The 22,818-nt window shown below is 40.5% G+C and overlaps 1 protein-coding gene and 1 non-coding gene across 2 annotated transcripts in view; one reads left to right on the forward strand and one right to left on the reverse strand.

Moving 5' to 3' along the window:
- Prkce (protein kinase C epsilon) overlaps positions 1-22,818 on the forward strand; it is a 491,234-nt gene that overhangs the window by 316,806 nt on the left and 151,610 nt on the right. The window contains exons 7-10 of the mRNA XM_074049619.1: positions 4,831-4,973; positions 7,389-7,485; positions 10,181-10,380; positions 12,984-13,157. Coding sequence (XP_073905720.1) covers positions 4,831-4,973; positions 7,389-7,485; positions 10,181-10,380; positions 12,984-13,157 — 614 coding nt within the window. The remainder of the gene's footprint in view (positions 1-4,830; positions 4,974-7,388; positions 7,486-10,180; positions 10,381-12,983; positions 13,158-22,818) is intronic.
- On the reverse strand, positions 3,802-3,910 carry LOC141415177 (U6 spliceosomal RNA). The gene has a single exon (XR_012440192.1). It is a non-coding gene; the product is annotated as a U6 spliceosomal RNA (small nuclear RNA).

Consider the following 22,818-nt stretch of genomic DNA (forward strand, 5'->3'; position numbering starts at 1 on the left):
GATGGAATTTTAGTTGCTGTTTTGACAATGTCGTGCATTCTACCCATAAACATGGATTATCTCTTCATTAATTTAGTTCTTTGGTTTCTTGCATCAGAGTTTTATAGTTTTCTTCATATGAATCTTGTATATGTTTTGTTAATATTGTGTTTTGGAGATGTTGATGTAAATATTGTTTTATTTATTTATTATTTTGAGACAGGGTCTCACTGTATAGCCCAGGCTGGCCTCAAACTTAAGATTTTCCTGCTTCTTTCTTAGCCTCCTGAGTGCTGGGGTTGCAAACAGGTGCCACCATGCTGGGTTTGTTTTTAATTTGTTCATTGTTGGCACATAGGGAAGCAATTGACTTTTTCATATTAACCTTGAATCCTGAAACTTGTTATAATCAATTATTGGTTCCAGGAAAATTTTTTTTTATTAATTCCTTCAGATTTTTACAGAGATGATCAACTAATCTGCAAAGATAGCCTTATTTCCTCTCTTTCAATATGTGTACCTGTTTTTTCTTATTATATATTATATAATATAAGTTATATAAATTATTTATAATTTATGTAAATAATATAAATATTATTATATATTAATATATTATATATATTGCATATACCTCCAGTATAATGTTGACAAGTAGTAGTGAGAGACCTTGTTCCCAATCTCAGGGAATGCTTCTAGTTTCTTACTATTAAGTATGATGTGAGTTGTAGATTTTTTTGTAGGTGTTCTTTTTTAAGCTTAAAAAGTTCAGCTTATTTCTCAGTTGCAAATATTTTTTCATGAATGGATTTTGTCAAATGTTTTTTCTGCACCTATTGATAACACTGAGTGGTTTTCTTCTGTAGTCTATAGTCTGTTTGATTAAATACATTAATTTATTTTCAAATGTTCAATCAGCTTTGTATATCTAAGATAAATCCCATGTGGTAATAATTATTTTTATTCATTGTCAGATTCATTTTTTGTTTTGTTTTATTGAGGGATTGTGCATCTAAGTTCATGAGAGATATTGGTCTGTAGTTTTCCCTAATATCTTTGTCTTGTTTCGGTGTTTGGGTAATGGTGGCCTCAAAAAATGAATTAGGATTACTCCTTTGCCTCTATCTTCTGGAAAAGATTATAGAGAATAGGTATTTCTTCCTTTAATGTTTTGGAGATTTTACCAATAAATCAATTTGGGTCTAGTGTTTTCTGTTTGGAAGGGTTGTTTATTACTGAATCAATGTCTTTATCAGATGTAGAGCTATTCATGTTATCTTTTTCTTCCTGTGTGAGTTTTAGTAGATTGTGTTTTTCATTCTGTTATTCTTTTTCATTTCACATATTAAGAATTTGTGAGGGCTGGACCTGTAGTTCAGTGGTACAGCACTTGTCTAGCATGGACAAGGCTAGACAAGCCTTGTCTATCCCTAGCCTGACCAAAACAAACAAACAAACAAAGCCTAAATCTGAGTTCATTCTCTCTCTCAAACAAAAAGCCTGAATTTGTGATTTGTGTCATTCTCATTCTCTCTCTCTCTCTCTCCTCTCTTACCACTGTCTTTCCCATCTCTCTCCTTTATCTCTCCCCCTCCCCTTTCTCTCTCACTAGCTAGAGGCTCATTATTGCTATCAATCTTTTCAAAGAACCAGCTTTTTCTCTATTGATCTCACATTTTCAATTCAATTGATTTTGCTCTAATTTTTTATCATTTTTCTCTTTCTTACTTTGGATTAATTTTCTCTTTTTTTTCTAGGTTTCTGAAATAGAAGTTTAGATTACTGATTTTAAGGTCTTTTCTTTTCTAATATATGTATCCATTGCTATAAATTTCCCTTTAAGCATTGCTTTGGCTACATCCCACTAATTTTGATAAGCTTATGTTCAGCTTCAATCAATTCAAAAATTTAAAAATATCTTGTTTGTCCATGTGGTGTTTGGGATTTTCTAGCCATCTTTCTAGCTTAATTCTCTTGTGGTCTGAAATCAAATATCATATAATTTCTATTCTTTAAATGCTTTTTGAAAAAGTTAAAAAATCAAATATCTTTGCATAATAAAATCCAGTGACTTAGAGCTCATGCTCAGAATCAAGACTGCCCCAGTCTCTGCATTACAGACACTGTTTTCCTGGTTCTTCCCTCAGAACTTCAGTGTTTTCACAGAAGCCAGTAATCTTCCATTTTCCTTCATAGGGAAGTAATGGTTTGCACACAATACTCTGAAAGCTACATTCCCTCTCTCTTATACTTGAGTCGGTGGTTTAATGTGAGGATCAGTCTCTACCCACCCTTCACCCCTCATCCATCCAGCTGTTAGGATGGATTCCCAGGAAGGAGCCTTGGTGTTTCATAGTACAGCTGCTTGGGGATCTTGAAGAGGCGGGGATGTGGGAGAGGCACTGCTCTGCTACTCTAGAGGCAGGGCAGGCACTTTATTGACATTCCTACCTGCCATGGCTCGTCTGGGACCTTGCTGGAGAGCTGGAGTATGACCATCACTTCAAGTCACAGCCTCAGACTCATTCTGGGCATAGCCCAGCCCCAGCCCCCAGCCTCCCATCCATGCAGCAGTGCTGAGCCTCTCTCCTCTGCACAAGTCCTAGTGCAAAGCATCCTGGAGCTTAAGGATGGGTTTCTTCATAGCCACTGCTGTTCTTAGAGAACTACCTCTCAAGCTGCAGCTGGATCTGGTCACAACCATAGGCACCTACCTAATCCACTGGTCTGGCACAGGCCAGGCCATGAAGTCATATCTTCCTGTTTGTTTGTTTTTTGTTTGTTTTATAGTGCTGGAGTTTAAACTTCGTCTTACACTTGCTAGACAAGTGCTCTACCATTTAAGCCATACCCCCAGACCTTTTAGCTTTTAGTTATTTTTAAGAAAGAATCTTGCATTTTTGCCCAGGCTGGCTTCAGACTGTGATTCTCCTACCTATGCCTCCTGCATAGCTGAGATTACAGGCATGAGCCACCATGCCTGGCCCCTTCCTATTCATTTAAATTTCATATGCTGTCTTAAGATTCAAAGTGTGGTGTATCTGGCAAGTGTTCCACATAAGCTTGAAGCTAGGGCATATTTTGCTATTGTTTAATAAAGTAGTCAATAGATAAATATTATATCTAGTTGGTTGCTGTTACCAAGTTCAGCTATGCTCTTAATGATTTTCTGCCTGCTGAATGTGTTCCTTTCTGATAGAAGAGTATTAAAGTCTCCAATTCTAATAGCAGGATCATCTGTTTTTCAGTTTTTATCTTATATATTTTTGCATTCTCTTGTAAAAAGCAAACATGATAGGGATTATGTCTTTTTGTAGAATTGACCTGTTTATCATTATATAATTCTCCTCTTTTACTCTGATTACTGTCCTTATTCTGAAGTTTTCTGTGCCTGAAATTAATATACTGTGGTCTCCTCCCCTGCCTTTATCTACAGGAGATGTATGCCGAGAACCCCAGGGGATGCTGGAAACTGCAGATAATATCAAACATATGCTATGCTTTTCCTACACGTCCATATACCTATGATCAAATTTAACTTATAAATTAGATATAGCAAGAGATTAACAACAACTGATGATAAAATAAAATCATTGTAACAACATGCTATAATAAAATTGCCAGCATCCGAACTCTTTGCTCTGTGACACCATGTGCTATAGTTTGGATCTTAAATGTCTTTCAAAGGTCCATGTGTTAAAGGCGTGGTCCTCAGTTTGGTGCTGTTGGAAGGTAGTGGAAACCTTTAAGAGGTGGGACTTCTGAAGGCATCCCGTGTGTGTTTGTGTTCTATCTGGAGATAGAACACAAGGCCTTTTTTTTTTTTTAAATATGGAATGCTTCACGAATTTGTGTGTCATCCTTGCTCAGGGACCATGCTAATCTTCTCCATATCGTTCCAATTTTTTAGTATATGTGCTGCCGAAGCAAGCATGAACACAAGGCCTTTTGCATGCTAAACAAGAGCTCTACCACTGAGGTATATCTCAAGCCCCTCTAAAAGCATATTGATTGTAGTTTTAAATTTCCAGTTTGATAATTCCAACATCTGAACCATATCAGAGTCTAGTTCTGATACTCTATCTTTTAGCACATTTGTTAATTTTTTCTTGATGACCAGACATGATACACTTGGGAGTAAGAAAGTCTTGTGTGTAAGTATTCTAGTGAGCTTGTGCCTATGGACTATGACCTTCACAGTGCTTCTCAGTGCTCCCCTGGCCTTAGGTGGAATAGGATGGCTGGAGTGGACTGGAGTTGGGCATTTGTTTTCCCCTGGGTCAGTTTAGGATCTGATAAAACTCAGTTGCTCAAGCTCTGTAAAAATAGTTTCTCCTAAGGGTAGGCCTTGTTATGAAGAGTAGACTGCTCTGGCCTATTTCAAAATAGTTCCTTTTCCCCTCACCCTGCTGGAAGCGTGCAGAGATGGTCTTCCTGTAATTCCTGTGGAATGCATTGCATGCATGGAACCTGCAGCAGAGTAGCGGAATGGAACATGTGTACATAGGACCCATTTAGGCACAGAACTAAAATGAAACTTTTTTCAGAGAATTCAATTTAGCTCTTTTAGAGGCAGTATTCTGTTCCCCAAAAGGAAGTATAAATGTGATCTTTGTTTATCTTGTATTTCATATATATAGAAAATGACTGGAAGGAAGCAGCTAGAAATGGTAGTTATCTACAGGTGGTTTAGATACTTTTAGTTCTGTGTGATGAGATGAATCATAATTTTTATTTTTCTATTTTAATTTTTTCTTCAGTTTCAAATTCTATCAAATGAACATATATCACAATTAAAAAAAGATAATGTTTAGACATGAGCGTTTGGATGTCTTCCTCTATGTTTTCTTACAGTCTGCAAAATGAATGTTCACCGTCGGTGTGAAACCAATGTGGCCCCCAACTGTGGAGTAGATGCCAGAGGAATTGCCAAGGTGTTGGCTGACCTGGGCGTCACTCCAGACAAAATCACCAACAGTGGCCAGAGGAGGAAAAAGGTAAGTGGCTATTTGATGTTGTGTCTGGAGCTCTTTCTGGACCAGAAAGCCAGCTTATGCTGGCTTCCTGAGGGTGCTCTGGAGTGAGGGTGAAATATTCCTGGGTTTGAAGCATTGTACTCAAAGTAGCATGTGCTTAAAGTAAAAAAGAAGCTAGGCAAGTGACAGTCCCCAAAGTGGGAGGAGGGGTAACAAAGAAAGTCCTAAGAGTTATGTTAGGGCTAGGTGTATAATTTACTGGTAGACTACTTATCAAGCATGTGTGAAGCTCTGGGTTCAATCCCCAGGACTGGGAGTTGGGGAGAGGAAGGAAAGAAAAGAAAGAAGTTTAGAAATATAAGCTTTGAGATGAGGACTTTGGAATTCCTTCTAGAAAAAGCATAACAACTCTAGACAAGGATGTAGACTTACCTGCCTACAGAACTGGCAGAGAAGCAATATCAGTATCTGAACTTGGCCTGTGGTGTCATGATAGGCTAAATGAAGTCTGGCTGGCACCATAGTTTTCCGTAAGTAGCCAGCCAGTTTGTCAGTACCAGCACAGAGCTACCCAGGGATTCCTGTTAACATCCCATTGCATGAAACATCTGGGCCTTTCTTTGGAGACCACAGACTTATCTCTAGCCATGTGACATTCTGGATGTCAGAAGCAGGAGTTCTGTATGCTGAAGTGGTTTTTTGGTGAGTCAGATGTAAATAGAGCCAAAGACATCCATAGCAGGCTCTTCCTTAGCAGTGACTCCTGGCCTAGAAAAGTCAGAAAAGAAGTCTTTGGAAAGTAAGTTACATCAGAACCAGAACCATGTTATCTGGACAAGAAATCCTGCTGCCAGTGTCAAACATTTCCAAGCACTTTACTAGAAAAGCACGTCTGGCCCTAGAGGGCCTCAGGGTTTTGACTCCTAAATGTTATCCCTAAATTTTGCCCTGAGATACCTTCTGAGGAGGCCTTCATTTCCTTGTCTTTCCCACCCATGGCTTTCCTCTGGCACCCCCAGAAGAGCTTCTTTCCATCTGATGGAAAGGGCTGGATTATTTTTATCTTCTTAAACATCTCCTTCTTCTCTCCATTCCCAAAAAACAAAGCTGTTTTGTAAGCAATTGCAGAAACAATCCTCTCCTCCCTGGTTAACTGTGAGATTTTGTGTATTGGTTGGCTCTTCTCAGTTCTGTAAATCCCCTGGTAGATAAGGGATCTCAGTTACTGATCCAAGGCACTAGAATTACGAGTGTCAGTACCCAAGAACATGACTGCCCTTTGAAGAGGTGGACTAAGCAGAAACTCTGGTGACAATGCTTACCACATTTCTGAGTTCCAGAGAGAGCCCTTGTTGGGAGGTGGAATTTTTCCCCTGCTAGAAGTAAAGTAAGACAGACTTTCTTTGTCATGAAACATTTCAAAGAAAACTCACTACCTTCCCTCTTTCCTAGATGTACAAGGGCTGGAATGTGGGGAATGAGACATTGCCTGCTTGTCTCACATCTGGGGAAACCTGGTGGGAAGAAGCCAACATGGAGAAATTGAGAAAGGACAAGAGTAAAGGCTGAGGGACTGGAGTCCTGATGCTGTTATTGCTATGATGCTCCTGATTCAAAAGCTAGGAAAAACCCATAGTAGCGAAGTTATGTGATGAATGGGGGAGAAGTGACCTTGATCAGAAGCTTAAAGGTCATCTTTGTGGAAACATGGGGCCTGCTAGAGCTCTGGTTACCCTCATTTTGCCAGAAAGGACATGTGCGCACAGTGGATAGACAAGGAAAGGAGAAAGAACTCTTGTGATCGCAGTCTAAACTGCTGACTCAATGACGACTTAAAGTAGATATGCCAGCACTATGCCAGGAAGCAGATTTCCCTGGAAGTGTTTCACTAAAACTTGCCAACAGACACAAATGTATCTGAAATATTTATTGAGGATCTATTATGTATTATTCTGTGCCAGTCATTAGGAAACAAATGTACTGGGTAGAGTCTTACCTTCAAAGAACCCATAGCCTGCCTGAGTAGAGAACTCCATACTGTATACACATACAGATGTTATTAGCCATATAAAGCTGAATAAGATAATGAATAAATGCCAAAATAAATGCCAGCATAAGAATGCTTTGGTGAGAGAACTTGCATTGCTTGGACAAGCAGAGGGGGATTTTATTGAAGATGTAGGACTGAGTTTTTCTTAGAAAGGTCAGTTGTATTTGGAAAGAATAAAAATTGAACCAGCTGAACTGTCTCATTTTCTTCCCTTTAATTGGCGAATGAAATCTTGAGTCTGCTCTCAGAACATCAACTTGGCAGGTGTTACTGTGCACCAGAGCCTCTTACAGCTCTTAGGACAGTGTCTTGATGCTCTTGGCCTCAGGGAAACATACAACCTCCTTTCTAATGCCTTTCTCTCTTCTTCCTGTTCTTCTCTCTAGCTTGTTGCTGGAGCTGAATCCCCGCAGCCAACTTCTGGAAACTCCCCATCTGAGGAAGATCGATCCAAGTCAGCACCCACCTCCCCTTGTGACCAGGGTGAGACCCTCAGATTTGTTTTCTCAACCCTGAGTTCTGTCATTGGAAGGACCAAGGAGCATAAGGCCCAGAGTGGCCTTGTTAGCTAAAACAGCTCACAGCCCTGAAGGTCCTCCCACACCTTTTCCCTGTTGGGGTAGTGGTGGTTTTTCACCCTGTAAGGTCTTGAGGGTGGAGCAGTACATGGCTGTACTTGCCTTCAATTCATTCCAGGCCAGGGTAAGAGAAAAGCAGCACAGCTGTAATGTTAATCGTTTATTATTTTCCCTTCCTCTTTCTCTGGTTCCAAGTGTAGGTAGGGAGAAGATTCCAGCTCCTTTTCTCACCACTGTGCCTGGGTGTCTGGCCCTAGACCTGTCAGTGTACTCACTTAAGTTGAGTTGGACACACTATTTCTTGGCTCTAATCATCAAACCCAAAAAACTCGTATCAGGTTGAGTTGAGAGATGGGTTTTGGAGGACATCTATCATGGTATTGGGTGGGTGAACATACAAAGATGAAGTTGAAGAGGAGTCTGAGAGAAGTGGGGAGGAGCCAGCTTAAGGGGCGACTTCCCTCTTTGTCCCTGCTCCAGATATCACCTTTCTTTCTGTATAAATATGTATTGAAATAGTAAGTTCTGTAGGCATAAGAGGCATAAGAATAACTTTGGAGGCAAACAGAAAATGCTGGGTCTGAGCATAGACTCACATAACTGAATCCAACCCCTCTGTTGACAAGTCCCAAATATCCCTGGGAAGGGACTATGCACCTGCAAAGCAGGAATGATCCTCACAGCACAACAATGGTGTTGGGATCTTCCACAGCTCCGATTGCATTCATATTCCTAATTTATATTCACAACAATTCTATACTGGTGTCCCATTGCTGCCTCCAGGTTACAGGGTAAGAAGTGAATGGTCAAAGAGTTGGAAAGGTTTGTCCCAAGGTCAAGAACTAAGTTGGTGGTAAGGACAGTCCTGTGCTTCTCCTGGGCCATGAAACCCTCCCTGGAGGTCATCACTTGTGACCCAGCCCTTCTTACCCAGGAGTAAGTAAAACAGCTTCAGGGGCCAGGAGCCAATCCTCAGGCCACAAAATGATTGGTCTCAGTTCCTCTTCCTGTTTCTCCAATTTGCTTTCAGTGTCCTCATTCCAAAAGACATTTGACCCATTCATAAGTCATTGACTGATGGTATTCTGAGATCCCCAAACTTGTAGGATTATCCTGGACCAGAGTGGGCATTTACTGTTTCCTTCTTAATGCTGTTATCCTTTTGGAGCTTGGAAGACACCCCAAGTAAAGTGAAATGCCCATGGTTTTCAGCCATGGCACCTGCCTGTGCCTCCCAGGGCTTCTGTTTAGACAGAGATAGCAGTCAATGTAGATTTTGTTTCCTAGCATGGTGGGAGCACTCATGGACAGGAAAGTCTTCATAGGAAGATGTAACATTATTATAAACCAGAAACAAGCCAGTTTCTCTTTCCTCTATCATAAGAACACAGAAAGACATTTTCTTCAAACTCTGGTTTGAAGTTCTGCCTTCCAAAATCCATTTAATAACTGAAACTTTTAGTTCTATGGTGAGACTAAAAGTCATACTTAGTTAAGAGTGAGGTAACTACTAAATTGGAGATTCAAAATCTGTCTCCACCTCTTCTCACCCCACCACTCCAACCCAAACCCATCTCAGAGGAGCTCACTCCAGACTTAAGAATCTTTACAGATTTCCTGATGGACTTTAGTGGTCTTATTCCTTCTAGAAAGAAACTGAAGATCTTTCTGTCAAGAGGTACCAGGTGCTCATCCCCAATTGTGATTCCCAGGGATAAATAGTCTGTTTCCCTTCTGTAACTCCAGTTATTCAAGAGCATCTTTTAAAGTCATGTTATGCTCAAGATACCCATTTCTACACAGACGAATGCATGTGTTAGTGAATGAATAGCCAACTATAAAGCTTCTTCAAATAGAAAAGGTCAAAGGGTGGCCCAACATTCTCATCCCTAGGTAATTCGGGTCACATACCCCAGAGGGCGGCAAGTCTGTCTCATAGTTGTGAAATTTACTGAGGAATTTCTGCCCCATCAGAGATAAATTTGCAGCATGTCATTGTGGGAAGCAATTCTTTTGTTAATGATAAACCTGTTGGTCATTTTGTTAGACAGCCTTGTGTGGGATGAGTATTTGGTGTAAACCCAGCATCAAGGCCAAGTAAAGACCTTTAGAAGGCAAAGGCTTTATAGGCCATATAGATTAATTAATTATATCACCAATGATATGGTATGGTGATTTTTAGATTCATTGCTGTTCTAATTTTCAAAGGAAACTGGCAGGTACCTGTTGCCTTTGTAACTGCAGAGTTTCAGAAAAAGCCCAGATTCTTGTACTACACCTAGAATTATGTACTAGGCTACTAGGGGGCTTTCAGAGAGATGGCTGGCCCTAACGTAACTTGAAGGACTTTGCTCGCAGGGAACCCTCTAGGGCAGGACCTATGTCTTCCTCCTCTTTGCTTACCGAGGTCCACTATACAGTAGGTGCAGAGGAAAATGGTGTGTTGGATACACAATGAAATATACGCAGAGATGCCATCCTGGATTCATTGCTATAAAGAATTGAAAGAGGGTTGAGACCTCAATTCTGAGTATTGAGTCCTAAAAGGAAGAGCTCATGAGGCATGCACTAATACAGTATCATCTTCTCTTTGGCCCTAGAATTAAAAGAACTTGAAAACAACATCCGGAAAGCCTTGTCATTTGACAACCGAGGTGAGGAGCACCGAGCATCATCATCCACTGATGGCCAGCTAGCAAGTCCTGGCGAGAACGGTGAAGTTCGGCAAGGCCAGGCCAAGCGCTTAGGCCTGGATGAGTTCAACTTCATCAAGGTGTTGGGCAAAGGCAGCTTCGGCAAGGTCTGTGGCAAGCTACTAATTTTCTCTATCCTTGGCATTGTTTGGTCTATGAGTCAATGAGGAACATTTCAGTCTGATCTTGTCATCTTTTTCTTCCTTATTGAGTCAAATGGACTGACCAGATAGGAGGCCTTGTTCTGTTGTCAACTGGCTGTGGACTTTTGTCATTTCATCTATGTGGGATTCAGTTTTTCTCATTTGTCAAATGGCAGCAGGAATTGAGTGGGTGAGGGAGCAACTTTGAAGTTTGAAGTGCTTTATGCGTGCTTAGCATTCTACTGTCAATATGAGAATCAATGCACTTTTCCCCTTCTTTCAAAGACCCACCTGAAATGTTGTTATTTCATTATGAAGACTTTGCACATGAGCTCTAGAGTCTCTGCCCTTGGCGAGCTTAGGGTTCAGAGCAAATTTTCCATGTAGTACTTTGGCAGTTAAATATTATTTAGCTGAGTTTTCTGGCACTTACTAAGTGTTCTCTTTATCCTCTGCATGGAACAAAAGAATCAAATAATTATCTCATGTCTGGGATCAGGGTCCTGCTCTTGGGGCTATTCTCCGTACCTTGCTCCCCCACCCTAGATGAACACCTGGTGTGGAATGTGCCTCTCAGTGCACTCAATATAGTGTCACTGGTGATCAGCCACTATTCTGAATACCAGGAGAGATGCAAAAATAATCCCTGTATGCGTTAGAAAGATGGAGTGGCAAAGAGCCTTGAAGCTGGTTAGCACTTCCACTCAGATCCCTGATTGTCCCCTTGTTCTGCTTAAAGTCATGCCTAGGAATAATGGGAGTTGCCTTTTGGGGACCTCCTGAATCAGAAGCTCTGCTCAGAGAACCAGCAGTGCCAGGGATTTGAAGGAAGGAGAACAGCATGACCCCATCTCTCCTGGACTCTTGAAAGCAGCAGCCTGGAGATCAGTCAACTGGCTGAGCTTCAGGCCCATTCCAGACACTCCAAAGGGAAAACTCTGAGAAGTTCCAGGGTGTGAGGTCTGTTTCCCAGCTAACTCACCTGCCCATATCGCCTCCAGAGATCACCTGGCAGGGAGGTAACTAGAGTTTACTTAAGTAGCAACAGCTGAAGCAATCCATTCTTTAGAGACTGGCTAAATAAGAAACAGACCCCAGGCCTCTGGCTTAGGTGTGACTCTGGGCTGTGAGCAGCTCTAGATTTAATTTTGAGCAAAATTCAAGGGAAATGAGTACACTCAGAATTTCCACATGGTGTAGGCAGGATAGGATCTTTGATGATTCTGGAACACTCAGGTGGTTTCTCAGCAAAAATGGCAGCCAAGGTTTGAGGTAGTTTTATAGTCTGCTCTTTATGTGGGTGGTATAAGTCTTCAGGTTAACATCACAAATTCCCTTACTAAGTTTCTGAGCTGGGCTCTTTAGCTTTGACAACTAACATTGAAATATTGTACTTAGGAGTTAGTTATTTAAAAAGAAGGCTTGTGACTTTTATAGGTAAATCAGTACAAAAATATCAATGATAAGAAAACAAACTGTTAATTAGCCCTCTGGAGAAGGAATTACATTTCCAGCTGTAAATGTGAAAGCAAAACCATAAGGCAGACAAGGACAGATTTAAGTGCATAAAGATGCTTTTCAATAGGAAAAAAATGAAAGAATATTATAAAACAGGCTTAGAAAAACATTTGAAGAAAGCAAAGGGCTAGTATTTTTATGTAAAGTGTACCAATTAGCAAGAAATTGTATAAGACAGCAGATAACTGATCAAAAGAGACAGACAAATCATTCAACCCCTCAAAGAAATTCAATTACATTTTGAAAGTTTCATTGCAAGTTAAAACTGTATCAAGGTAACATTTCCCACATTAAATAAACATTTTTAAGTGAAAATACCAGATGTTAATGCCATGAAACTAAATTACTTCTAGTAACTAGTGACACACTGCAGGAATATATCCTGCTTGAAAATCAGTTAGGAAATATGCAGAATGTGTAACCAGTTAATCTAATTGAGAATTTAAGGATATAGTGCAAAAGAAATTTTTTAATTATGTGCAAAAAGACTTCATGTAATTTATTTATATGAAGATTAATTAAATAAAACTTAAGTTTCTAATATGAGAGAGATAACTAAATAAATTATAGTATATTCACTTTGAATTGAATATCAGCAACTGTGATAATGATGAAGGCCATGTAGAAAAATGCCTAAAAAATAGTAGTTCTCTTAAAAAGTACTATACTATCTTTGTGTCCAGTGTAGTGTTATACACCTGTAATCCCAGCACTTGGGAGGCTGAGGCAAGAGAATTGCCAAGCTTTAAGTAAAAACTATACTATGTTTGCTTTGCTATAATTACAAGTATTACCAGTAGATATGAACATATGAATAATCACTTAATAGATGTACATTGAACTCTTCTTTGCCTGAGCACTGTGCCAGAGATTAAAAATAAAGAAATTACGGTAGCTATATTAGGATGGTTTCCCCCAAATGTTTTTAATGCTACTCTATTTTAAACTAAAAGAAAAAAGAAATTTCTTTTTAACATATTTAGTATTATATTTCCTCCTTTGAGTCAACATACAGATAGATTAATGGGGACAATTTTGATTGATTGTAGGTCATGCTGGCAGAACTCAAGGGCAAAGATGAAGTGTATGCTGTGAAGGTCTTAAAGAAGGATGTCATCCTTCAGGACGATGATGTGGACTGCACAATGACAGAGAAGAGAATTTTGGCTCTGGCAAGGAAACACCCTTACTTAACCCAACTCTACTGCTGCTTCCAGACCAAGGTATGCTTACAAAGAGGCTGGTTGACCACCATGTTGGAGTAGGACTTTGGGACATTATGGTTCTAAGCTGTCAGATAAAATACATATTTTCCACACTCTACATTCTTCTCTCAAAGACTTTGTAAGTGGAGTGAATTTTACCCTTGAAAAGATAAGGGTTATTTGAACACCATCTTCTTTTTCTAAGATCGTGGGGTTTTCCGTTCAAGGCTGTACTTGTGGGGGAATGAGAGAGCAGTAGAATGCTTTGCAAATGTAGCTGCACAAAGCCAAATGGCTAACCCCAGTGTTTGCTCATTGGAAAAACCAACAGGCGTGGTATATCCCTGCCCTGCTCCTAACTTTCTATCACTAGTTACTCGTCAAATCACTTTACTTCTATGTTGCTTTCAGGTCAAAAGCAAAAGAGCAAAGGCCACCCTAATCACTTTTAACTTGTGTTACATAATATGAGGTAAAGAATATAAACAGATGCTTAAAATTCCACAGTGAACTACAAGCATCAGGTGGTATTTTTTAATTTGCCATGTAAGTGCCTGGGAACCAGAAGGTGGCAGCAAAGACAGGAAGATAGTCCTTACAGAGCTCAGACTACAGAGTGTGATTTCTGATTTGCTACTCATTCTTAAAAAGGAAAGAAATATACATATCTTTCATGAAGCTCTTGTTTTATTGTCTTTTTTTTTTTCTTTTTTTTGGCTAAGGGAGTTAAGGTCTTCTAGGATGCATTATGGATATGTAGTGATTGGGTTTCTTAGAAGGCAAAGATAATCTCACTCCAGACTCTTACCCATGCCTGTCTGGAGCCCCAGCAGAAAAGGGTGGCACCATGAGCACGTGATTTCTGGCTTCTTGGCATACTTTCACCATCATGTTTTTCCAAATGCCAGTCTTCTTGCTTAGGATCCAAGAGTTACTCAGTTGTTCATTCAGCAAATCTTTTTTTCTATTTTATTGAATCTTTCCAATGTGCCTGGTGCAGTGCCAGGCACTGGAGGTGCAGTGATGAACCAGGCTCCGTCCCTGACCTCAGGGACTTTACAGTCTCTTTGGTAGTTTCCCAAAGGCTGTTTCTCAGAACTGTAATCACTCTGAGAAGTTATAAGAATAAAGGATTCTAAAGCCCATAATTTTGGACACTGCAGTTTTGACCTTACTTAGTCTTAACATGTGTTTGTTTGTTGGAGACCTGCAATGAAAAAAGAAATAGATTACTTTTGTTTAATCTACTATTTCCCAATTTATTTGATCCCAGACCCCACCCCCACATACCCAGCACCTATTCCACATTGAGCAACACTGATCTAATGGAATTTTTCCTCTCTCTCCGATCTCTTAGGAGAATGAGAAATATCTCCTGCAACATCTCAAAGTCATTCTGCTTATCCTTCAGGGACACTTGTGTTTCTTTGTCTATGAAGCCTCCCTCAGACTCCCCTATTCAATAGTAATCTATCCCTTTTCTGGGCAAGTTCAGGATTTACCAGCTATCCTTGTTTTTGATGTGTGTTGTGCAATGCTTAGTGGGTTAGGGTGAGTGCATGTATGTGTGCAAACGCAGAGTCCACCATTAGTAGAAGCCCAATAAAGAGGTCAACTCTCTCTTCTTCTTCACTATAGCTTAAATCTAGATTTATGAGAAATGTATCAACTCTTATATATCTTTATTTTACATGTTACCTATTATAGAACCTCACAAGAATCTTGGAATTAAAAAAAAATTTAAACATCTCTTTCATTCTCCTTTTGTACCAGTAAAAAAAGGGGAGTTCAGAGAAGTAAAAGTCTTTTGTCCATAGAAACTCAGCATTGGCAGAGTCAGTGACCTAGTGCCTCTGGAACTCCCCTTCCAATGGGGCCTTCTCTTCCACAAGGGAACTCACTTTCTCACTTCCTTTAGCCTTATAATATATCTCTCTCACTTTCTGAGGTGGCAGACTGGGGAGGGAGCCATATTGGCTTTCTTTTTCTGAACACATTGCCAAAATGTCCAGGCTCTAGTCTAGTTGTGAGGGTTCTGTCTTGTGCTTGTGCAGGAATGAGAGAGCAATAGACTCCTTTGCAAATGTAGCTGTACAAAGCCAAATGGCTAACCCCACTGTTTCTCATTGAAAAACCAACAGGTATGGTATAGCTCTGCTCTGCTCTGCTCTGCTTGTAAATTTCTATCACTAGTCACATTACTTAACTTCTGTGTTGCTTTCAGGTCAAAAGAAAAACAGTAAAGACCACCATAACCACTTCTAACTTGTGTTACATCATCTGAGGTAAAGGGTCTAAACAAATGCTTAAAATTTGGTGGATCTTAGTAAGCCACAATTGAAAGGTAGCTTGGTGAATGAGTGAAAAAGAGCAATGGATATCTTCAGTGTCAGCAGTGCTTCCCTCTGTACACTGTAGAATATTAAGGCCATGGTTGCTCATCGTGTGACAGTTTTGGAAACATAAAATGGTATTGAATTACACCATGCATTTCATTTATGGCAGAATAGTAGTCAAACTGACATTGTTTGGGAGTCTGAATGACTGGAGAGTAAAGATGGGAAGAGAATAAACCTCCTCTGTAGTTCAAAGATCTACCGACTCTTTCCTCAGGCCAATGTCAGGTAGCCACAGTTACTGAACAAGTTTATGCCACTTCTCCTATGGCATCACTTCTCAGTAGCATACCTTGCTTTACATAGCATAGTGTATTTTCATCTAATTTTTCTAAAGTGCAACATGATTTAATCTCACTGCAGAACCTTGACTTGCTAATGAAAAGAACCTTATGAAGAATCATTTTAAACACTTCCAATTTAACTTTTTAAGACTGGCTTTTTCTGTGATCACCATAGTACGGTTTTAGGGAATAGCTATTATTTCCGCTGAGTGAGGTAGGTGCTAGGTGTGGAATTATCAGAAAAATGGAAGATGATTCTTAAGTAGAAGGAGTACTGTGTAAGGATTGGGAGGTTATGCTAACTTGTGCAACAAATAGCACTGAGATGTCCTGTTCTGGGTAGGGGTATTCAAACTAAGGGGACTTGGAAGTGGGAGCTCTTTGGGGTCTAGTGGAGGAAAAGAGCTCAAGGTTTAAGGGTAGAGAGGATTGGGGTATTATTTGGGGTAGAAAGGGGAGCTAGGTTCCATAGCCAATGTTCAGCCTTGCTCAAATCTTATTTTTTCTTAAAAAGAAGAAAAGTACAGTTCCTCAGCCACCACAAACTTGGTTTTGACTAAGATTAATGTATGATTCAGGAACGTAAAGACTTGATTGCAGTCCTAATAAGATTTCTTTCATTCTTACTTAATTTTGATACATAGGACAGCAATAATGTCAAGTCATGCTTAATTAATTTTAGGTGAGCCTTAGTTTTTAGTGTGTAGGAAGAAACAGCTCTTTGGGAAACACTACTTTGAGAACTTCCTGATAGATTACACAGCACTTTAGGCTTATGCTAAGTACAGGTTCCCTGGCAGCTTTTGGAAATCTGTAGCATGAGAGTCCCATATCTGGTTTGGCAACCAGTGCTGGTACTTGTGTAACCCCATTGGCATCAACCATAATGGTTAGCCATGCCTGGTCACTGAACCCCACTGAATGACCAAGTTGAAATGAAAGAGTGATTTGGGCTTTCCTGTCCTAAGCCTATCTGCTCTTGAATGATGTGCTCTAGTCATTCTTCTTGAACTCTAGAAGGACCCAAAACAAGTGAAAAAGCTCCATTTTTCCAGTGTAGTGAAAAAGGGCAGACAGGACAATAAGTTAAATTTCAATCAAATTTAAACCCTCTGTTTCACCTGAGATTGCACTATGCTGTGTGCCTTTTAGAATAAAGGAACAAATAGAGGAATCTACAAAAGTAGGCCTTGAAATACAGATAGCATTCAGAAGAGAGTGGGAGCCAAGAGATGGTTGATGAAACCTAGAAATTATCATCAGACCTCACTTGCGTTATTTTTCCAATAATAGAACTCACAACCCCCTGTGTCCTACTTCTTCCACGGAAATGCTACAAGAAAGGAGAGGAGGGAAGGGCAATATTTGGAAAATAAGGAAAGAAATTCCTGCTTCAGATGGGTAGAGAGAGGACAGGCAGTGATGTAGCCCCATCTTCATGGGGCTTGGGGCATCCTGCTAGACCCTGAAAGCCATGGGCTTGGTCAGGGTGAGAGCTTAGTGAGAAGTGACTTCAGAAATTGCCTAGTCTAGGTTCCCATTCATCCATTGACTGCTGGGGATAGGAGAGCCACTGAGAGATAGATTTATTTTGTTTTTGTAATTACAAGAAATAAAATTCCCAGCCATTTTTAGGTTCTGTGTATTTGTATTTTATGACTCCCCATTGCGAAACCATCCCCTCCAACGAGATCCCACAAAACCTGTCTTGAATAACTTTACCCATGATTTTTCCTCTTTCAAACTTAATCCTACCCATCCCCCCAACCTTTGGCATTTCCTGCCAGGCCTGGGAAGCTAAATCCTGGAGGGCTTTGCTCTGAAGGAAACTGGGGCTAAACTCCTGCAGGATCCCCCTTGGCCAGCCTTTCTCCCTGCCCTGGGGAAAATGCAGCATGGAAAATCCTTAAAAAGCAACTGGAGACATTTTTCAAATGCAATTCAGTAATCTCTGTGAGCATGGGGAGAGCTGCTGAGAACAAGTGTTGACAATGTAGGAGAAAAGTTGTAGTTTCAAGGAACTCTGATGTTTATTTCTGACTCTTAATCCTAAAGCAAAATATAACTAAAGTTGAAAAATTAGACCATTGGTAGATTTTTGAAAAAACAGATGGCTATGCCAGATAAACGTAAAAGAGCTGAGAAAGCACCCAAGTGAAGTGCGGGTGTCTGAGGCAGCAGGACTTGGTAGGTGGTGGAGGGGTTTTGACCCATTTGGTGACAGCCTTATGAGAGTAGCCTGAGATGTTCAATATCATGAGTTATTTGTGGATTTGGAAGCCACCAGGGAATCAATGTGCCTGCCAATAAAAGATTTGAAGTAGAGATAGCCTGAGTAATTTTTAACAGATTTCAGTGAAATGAGTCCACGTGGAGGTTACACACTACATGTTGGTAGAATTCATTATCCCAGGTAGGTAAGTCATCTCCCATAAATTCTATCTCCTGGCTGCCAAAGACCATCTTTGATGGACAACAGTGCCGTTTCTTCTAATCAGCCAGCTGAGAGCCAGTGGCCTGCAACTCACTGCAGTGCAGGAGACCTCATGGGAGGGCCAGTGTTCAAAGTTATTGGGAGCTCTTTTGTCCTGAGGAGGCCTGAGAGATGTGTGGTGGGGGTGATTCAAGTGCAGACAGCCCCTGAGTGGGAGTGCTCCAGCCCAGCTTGGGAATCGTAGGTTTTTGCAACCCACCAGGCATCATGGAGCAAAGGTCCCTTACCCAGGATTGGAAGCATAAAGGATTCATTTCTGATTATGCAATGCATGGTTGTAGAGTGTATTAATACTACCCTGCCACCAGCCTGGGGCAGAAAGGGAGGAGAGTTGCTCCTTTATCTAGTTCCTCTTATAAGGAAATCCTGCATTTGAATAAGACAGTTGCTTTAAAAATGCCTCACTTTATCATCTTGTGGTGCAGGTCTGTAATCTCAGCACTCTGAAGGTTGAGGCAAGAGGATGGTGAGTTTGAGGCCAGCTTAGACTACATAGAAAGACTATTTTCAAGTGTACAGTTCAGTGGGATTAAATGCATTTATAATATGGTGCGCCCATCACCACCATCCATATCCGTAACTTCTCACCTTATAAAACTGAAATTCATACCCCAGCCCCTGCAACAACTGGTCTACTATCACTCTGTGATTCTGTCTACTAAGTACTTCATGTAAATGGAGTTATACCATAATTGTCTTTTTGTATCTGGCATATTTCACTTAGCATAATGACCTTAAGATCCATCCATGTTGTAGCATGTGTCAGAATTTGCTTCCTTTTTTAAGACTGAATAATATTTCATTGCATTTATGTACTACATTTTCCTTATCTGTTCATTTCTTGACAGGTACTTGGGTTGCTATTATGAATAATGCTGCCATGAACGTAGGTGTACAAATAGCTCTTTAAGATCCCACATTCAGTTGTTTTAGCTATGTATCTGGAAGTGAGATTCCTGGATGATATGATAATTCTATTTTTAATGTTTTTGAGGAACCACCAGACTGTTTTCAACAGTGGCTGTCCCATTTTACATTCCCACCAACAGTGCATGAAGACTCCAGTCCCTCCACTCCCTTGCCAGCCCTCGGCTCTCTTGTTTCAGTAGATGCCTTCCTGATGGGTGTGAGGTGGTATTTCACTGCAGTTTCCCTAATGATTAGTGGTGGCCATTTTATAGGTGAGAAAACTGAGGCCCAGACAGATTTTATAACTTATTTGTAACAAAACACACATTGGAATTAAGCTTTCCCAACACCCTTTCTTGTTCACACTATTCTTTTCTGCCTCCAGCCTCCTTCCTTCAGTCCACATTCTCTACTTCAAATATCCTTACCCCTAAATCCCTTCTCCCTAGTCCCCATTTACTGTCACATACAGAGAAAGGGCCCATGTTTTACATAGATTCAATACCCCTTAAGCTGTCCAGAGTAGCAGAGTCTCTCACTCAGCCTGTCTGCAGAAACATTTTGGTTTTTTCAAAGTACAAGACAGAGGGAGGAGAAGATATAGGCACAGGGATTATATCCTAAATGGACTAGAGCATGGCAGGTTTCCACGCTCATCCATTCCACTGCAGTTTGTCGAGTGCCTACTACAGGCAGTGGCATGAGACGCCATACCGCCATGCGGCAGGATGTGGCAGTGAAGAAGGGAGGTGTGTGTGTCTTGGACTTCGAGAAGGTGTTGAGTGTACACACACCAGCAGTGTGACATCCTGGCTTCTTTCTAGTACCAAAACATAGTGCTTTGTTTACCTTCAGAAACTGTTGGCTCTTTTCAAAAAATATGTTTAATTCTTTAGCAGTTTTTTGGTTCTTTTGATGGTACTGGAGTTTGAACTCAGAGCTTCGCTCAAATAATAGGCAAGTGCTCTACCATTTGAGCCATGTCTCGAGCCTCTTTAATTCTTTATCGCCTAGGTAAAGTTCATTGTAGAAAATTTGGAAAAAGAAGAAAAAAATAAGATTGTTTCAAATGATAGTTACTAAAAATTTTAATGAGCACATTCCCAGTTTTAAAAATGCATCTTTAAAAGTATACATATATATTTATAAAATTGGTATCATACTCTATGATAACTTGTTTCACCCAGTTATATAGTGTCTTTGCTTCACTTGGCACTCAATAATAGGTTCTGGTATTCTACAATATCCAAGGGCCTCTTGCAAAAAACTTCCACATTTGGCACCTGCAGGTGTGTGGCTTCCTGGGAGAAGGATGTTTGCAGAGTGAACCATAATGTGTTACTACCATTGCTCAGTAACAGCACTTGCCTCTCTGTGACCACTGCCTCTATAATTCTCTCTTTCTATAACATAAACTTGAATACAACTTATAAAAAAAAACTGTGGGTTAACCTATTGATAAATAACCTATTGGTTTCTGGTTGACATAATATAGACCAAGCATTAAATTTAACGTGTGTGTGTTTTTCTTCTAATGGGTGTTTTCCGCACCACAAAGAAGTACGTTACTCATCCTCTAAGCTATTTGCTTATTCTTCTAATGCTGCTGGTGCCTTAGTCGCTGCTATGTGTGTGCACATGTGTACGTGGACACACAGACCCATATGTGCTATAGCAGGAAAACCTTCATGCCCCTCTTTCTCCATCTGGCCTGGCAGCCCTGCTTTTCCCTCTTCACGTGTTAATATCCCAAGCAAGATAACAATTGAAGGAAGGATTTCACTTTGAAAAAAACTTAAACCACTACAACTTCTAGTAAGAGACTGAAATGAGTCTTGATGAGAGAGACTGAAGTGAGTTTAATGACTTTTTGCCTACCCTAATTTGATGCACATTACAAATGTGCTTCCTTTATTAAAATGGGTATATTCCTAAGATTTGGATAGAGATAGAATTTTGGAAACAGATTCAAGACTCAGGTTTCTCATCTTCTGCATGAATGCTGTCTTTAATTTTCTTGGATTACTGGGCCAGTCAATAGGTAAAAGCATGTTTAAACCTTTGGCTCACTGCTGATGGTATACAGGCTGAGAGAATGTGACTGGGATAGGATGCCACTCCCAGTGTAGTTCCCTTGGGAGATAACTGAGAGAGGATTCATGCTGAAGGACAGATGACATAATATACATCAAGCAATGACTTGAAATAGAAGCAGTATGTGATGAAGAAGAAGGAGAGACTTATATTTATAGAGTGGCAAGCCTTGTGCAAGGTAGAGCTAATTTCATAAATCTTACACAAGTACATAGGTATTGTTGTAAGCTCTTTGGGAAGATTTGGAAACTGGGACTAAGGGAGGCTTAGTCACTTGGTTAGGACAACACAGAGGCAAGGGATGAAGTTGGGATTTGGATCAGTAGTCCCCATCCTTACCTCCAGGGGGAGAGAAGGGCAACTCTCGGGGCAGGGTGGATGGGGAATGTGCTCCTCTAGGTTGTTGCTGGGTAGAGGGAGAAGGATACAGTAAGTTTTAGGGAGGGAGGAGTTTGTAAGAATTGACCCCCTAATGCCAGAATGTGCTGGAACAGCAGGCTCACTCTGGGAAGTTGTAAGGAAGACAACTTTGTGAGGAGATTTTAGCCAAGGTGAGGAGTTCTTATAATGCCAAGCAAGGAGTCTGGACTTATTCTGGAAGGGGACTCGTTGAAGATATAAGAAATGATGACTTAGAAAGCATAGCCTGGCAGATCTGGATAGCATGGATTACAGGGAAGAATGAAAAGCAGAAATGCCAGTAAGGAGGCTGTTCAATAACCATGAGTGGCAGAAGTTGGGAAGCCTTTGAAGGAAGAATCCACAAAGGCCGTTGGATTTCTCCTCTGCATCTGGAAAGGCCTACCTCCTTGTGAAGAAAGCACAGTACTCCATCTGATGTTCTAGAAAATATTGACTGTTTAGCCCTGAATGATTAGAAATGAGTATTTAGATTACTGCCAGTTTCAGTAAGTGATCTGCACACTTCTAAGGTGTCATTTGCCCACAGTTCAATGGGTACATAATGATCCAATCTGAATAAGAAGTTTCATCTTGAAATCTAAAACCAGAGTTCCCAGTTATCTAACCTGCTCACCAAACAAAACCGGTTTCCTCATGGTTGATATCAGACCTCCCAATCTCTCCCCAACAGCTGCCTTCTATTGGGTTTCAGGATTTACCTTTTTTTTCAGAGTGACTATTTTTAGACTCATGTTGAATTTTGATAGTGGTCTGATGTTTTCCACAGGGAAGGTCACATGGGGCATTTTGTAAAGAAGCTTCTACCTCATCTATTGAAATTTCTCTGCCGAAGCAATGGATTTCCTCATATAATCTGAACTTTTTGTTCCAGTGGTCTCTGATCTTTCATATAAACCTACTGGCCCTGACTGCTCTGACTTTGAAGGTCTTGCTAGGTGGTGGATACAGCCTGTTGGACCACTTGAGTTCATGAGTGCCCCATTGATTCATAGAACACAGACATAGTAAGGAGGGCTCTATTCTGGCTCTGCCTTTTGACGCTGATGCTTGGGCATTGGTTTCCTGGTTCGTAAGCAAAA

The sequence above is a fragment of the Castor canadensis genome, chromosome 12 (assembly GCF_047511655.1).
Source record: "Castor canadensis chromosome 12, mCasCan1.hap1v2, whole genome shotgun sequence".
NCBI classification, from domain to species: Eukaryota; Metazoa; Chordata; class Mammalia; order Rodentia; family Castoridae; genus Castor; species Castor canadensis.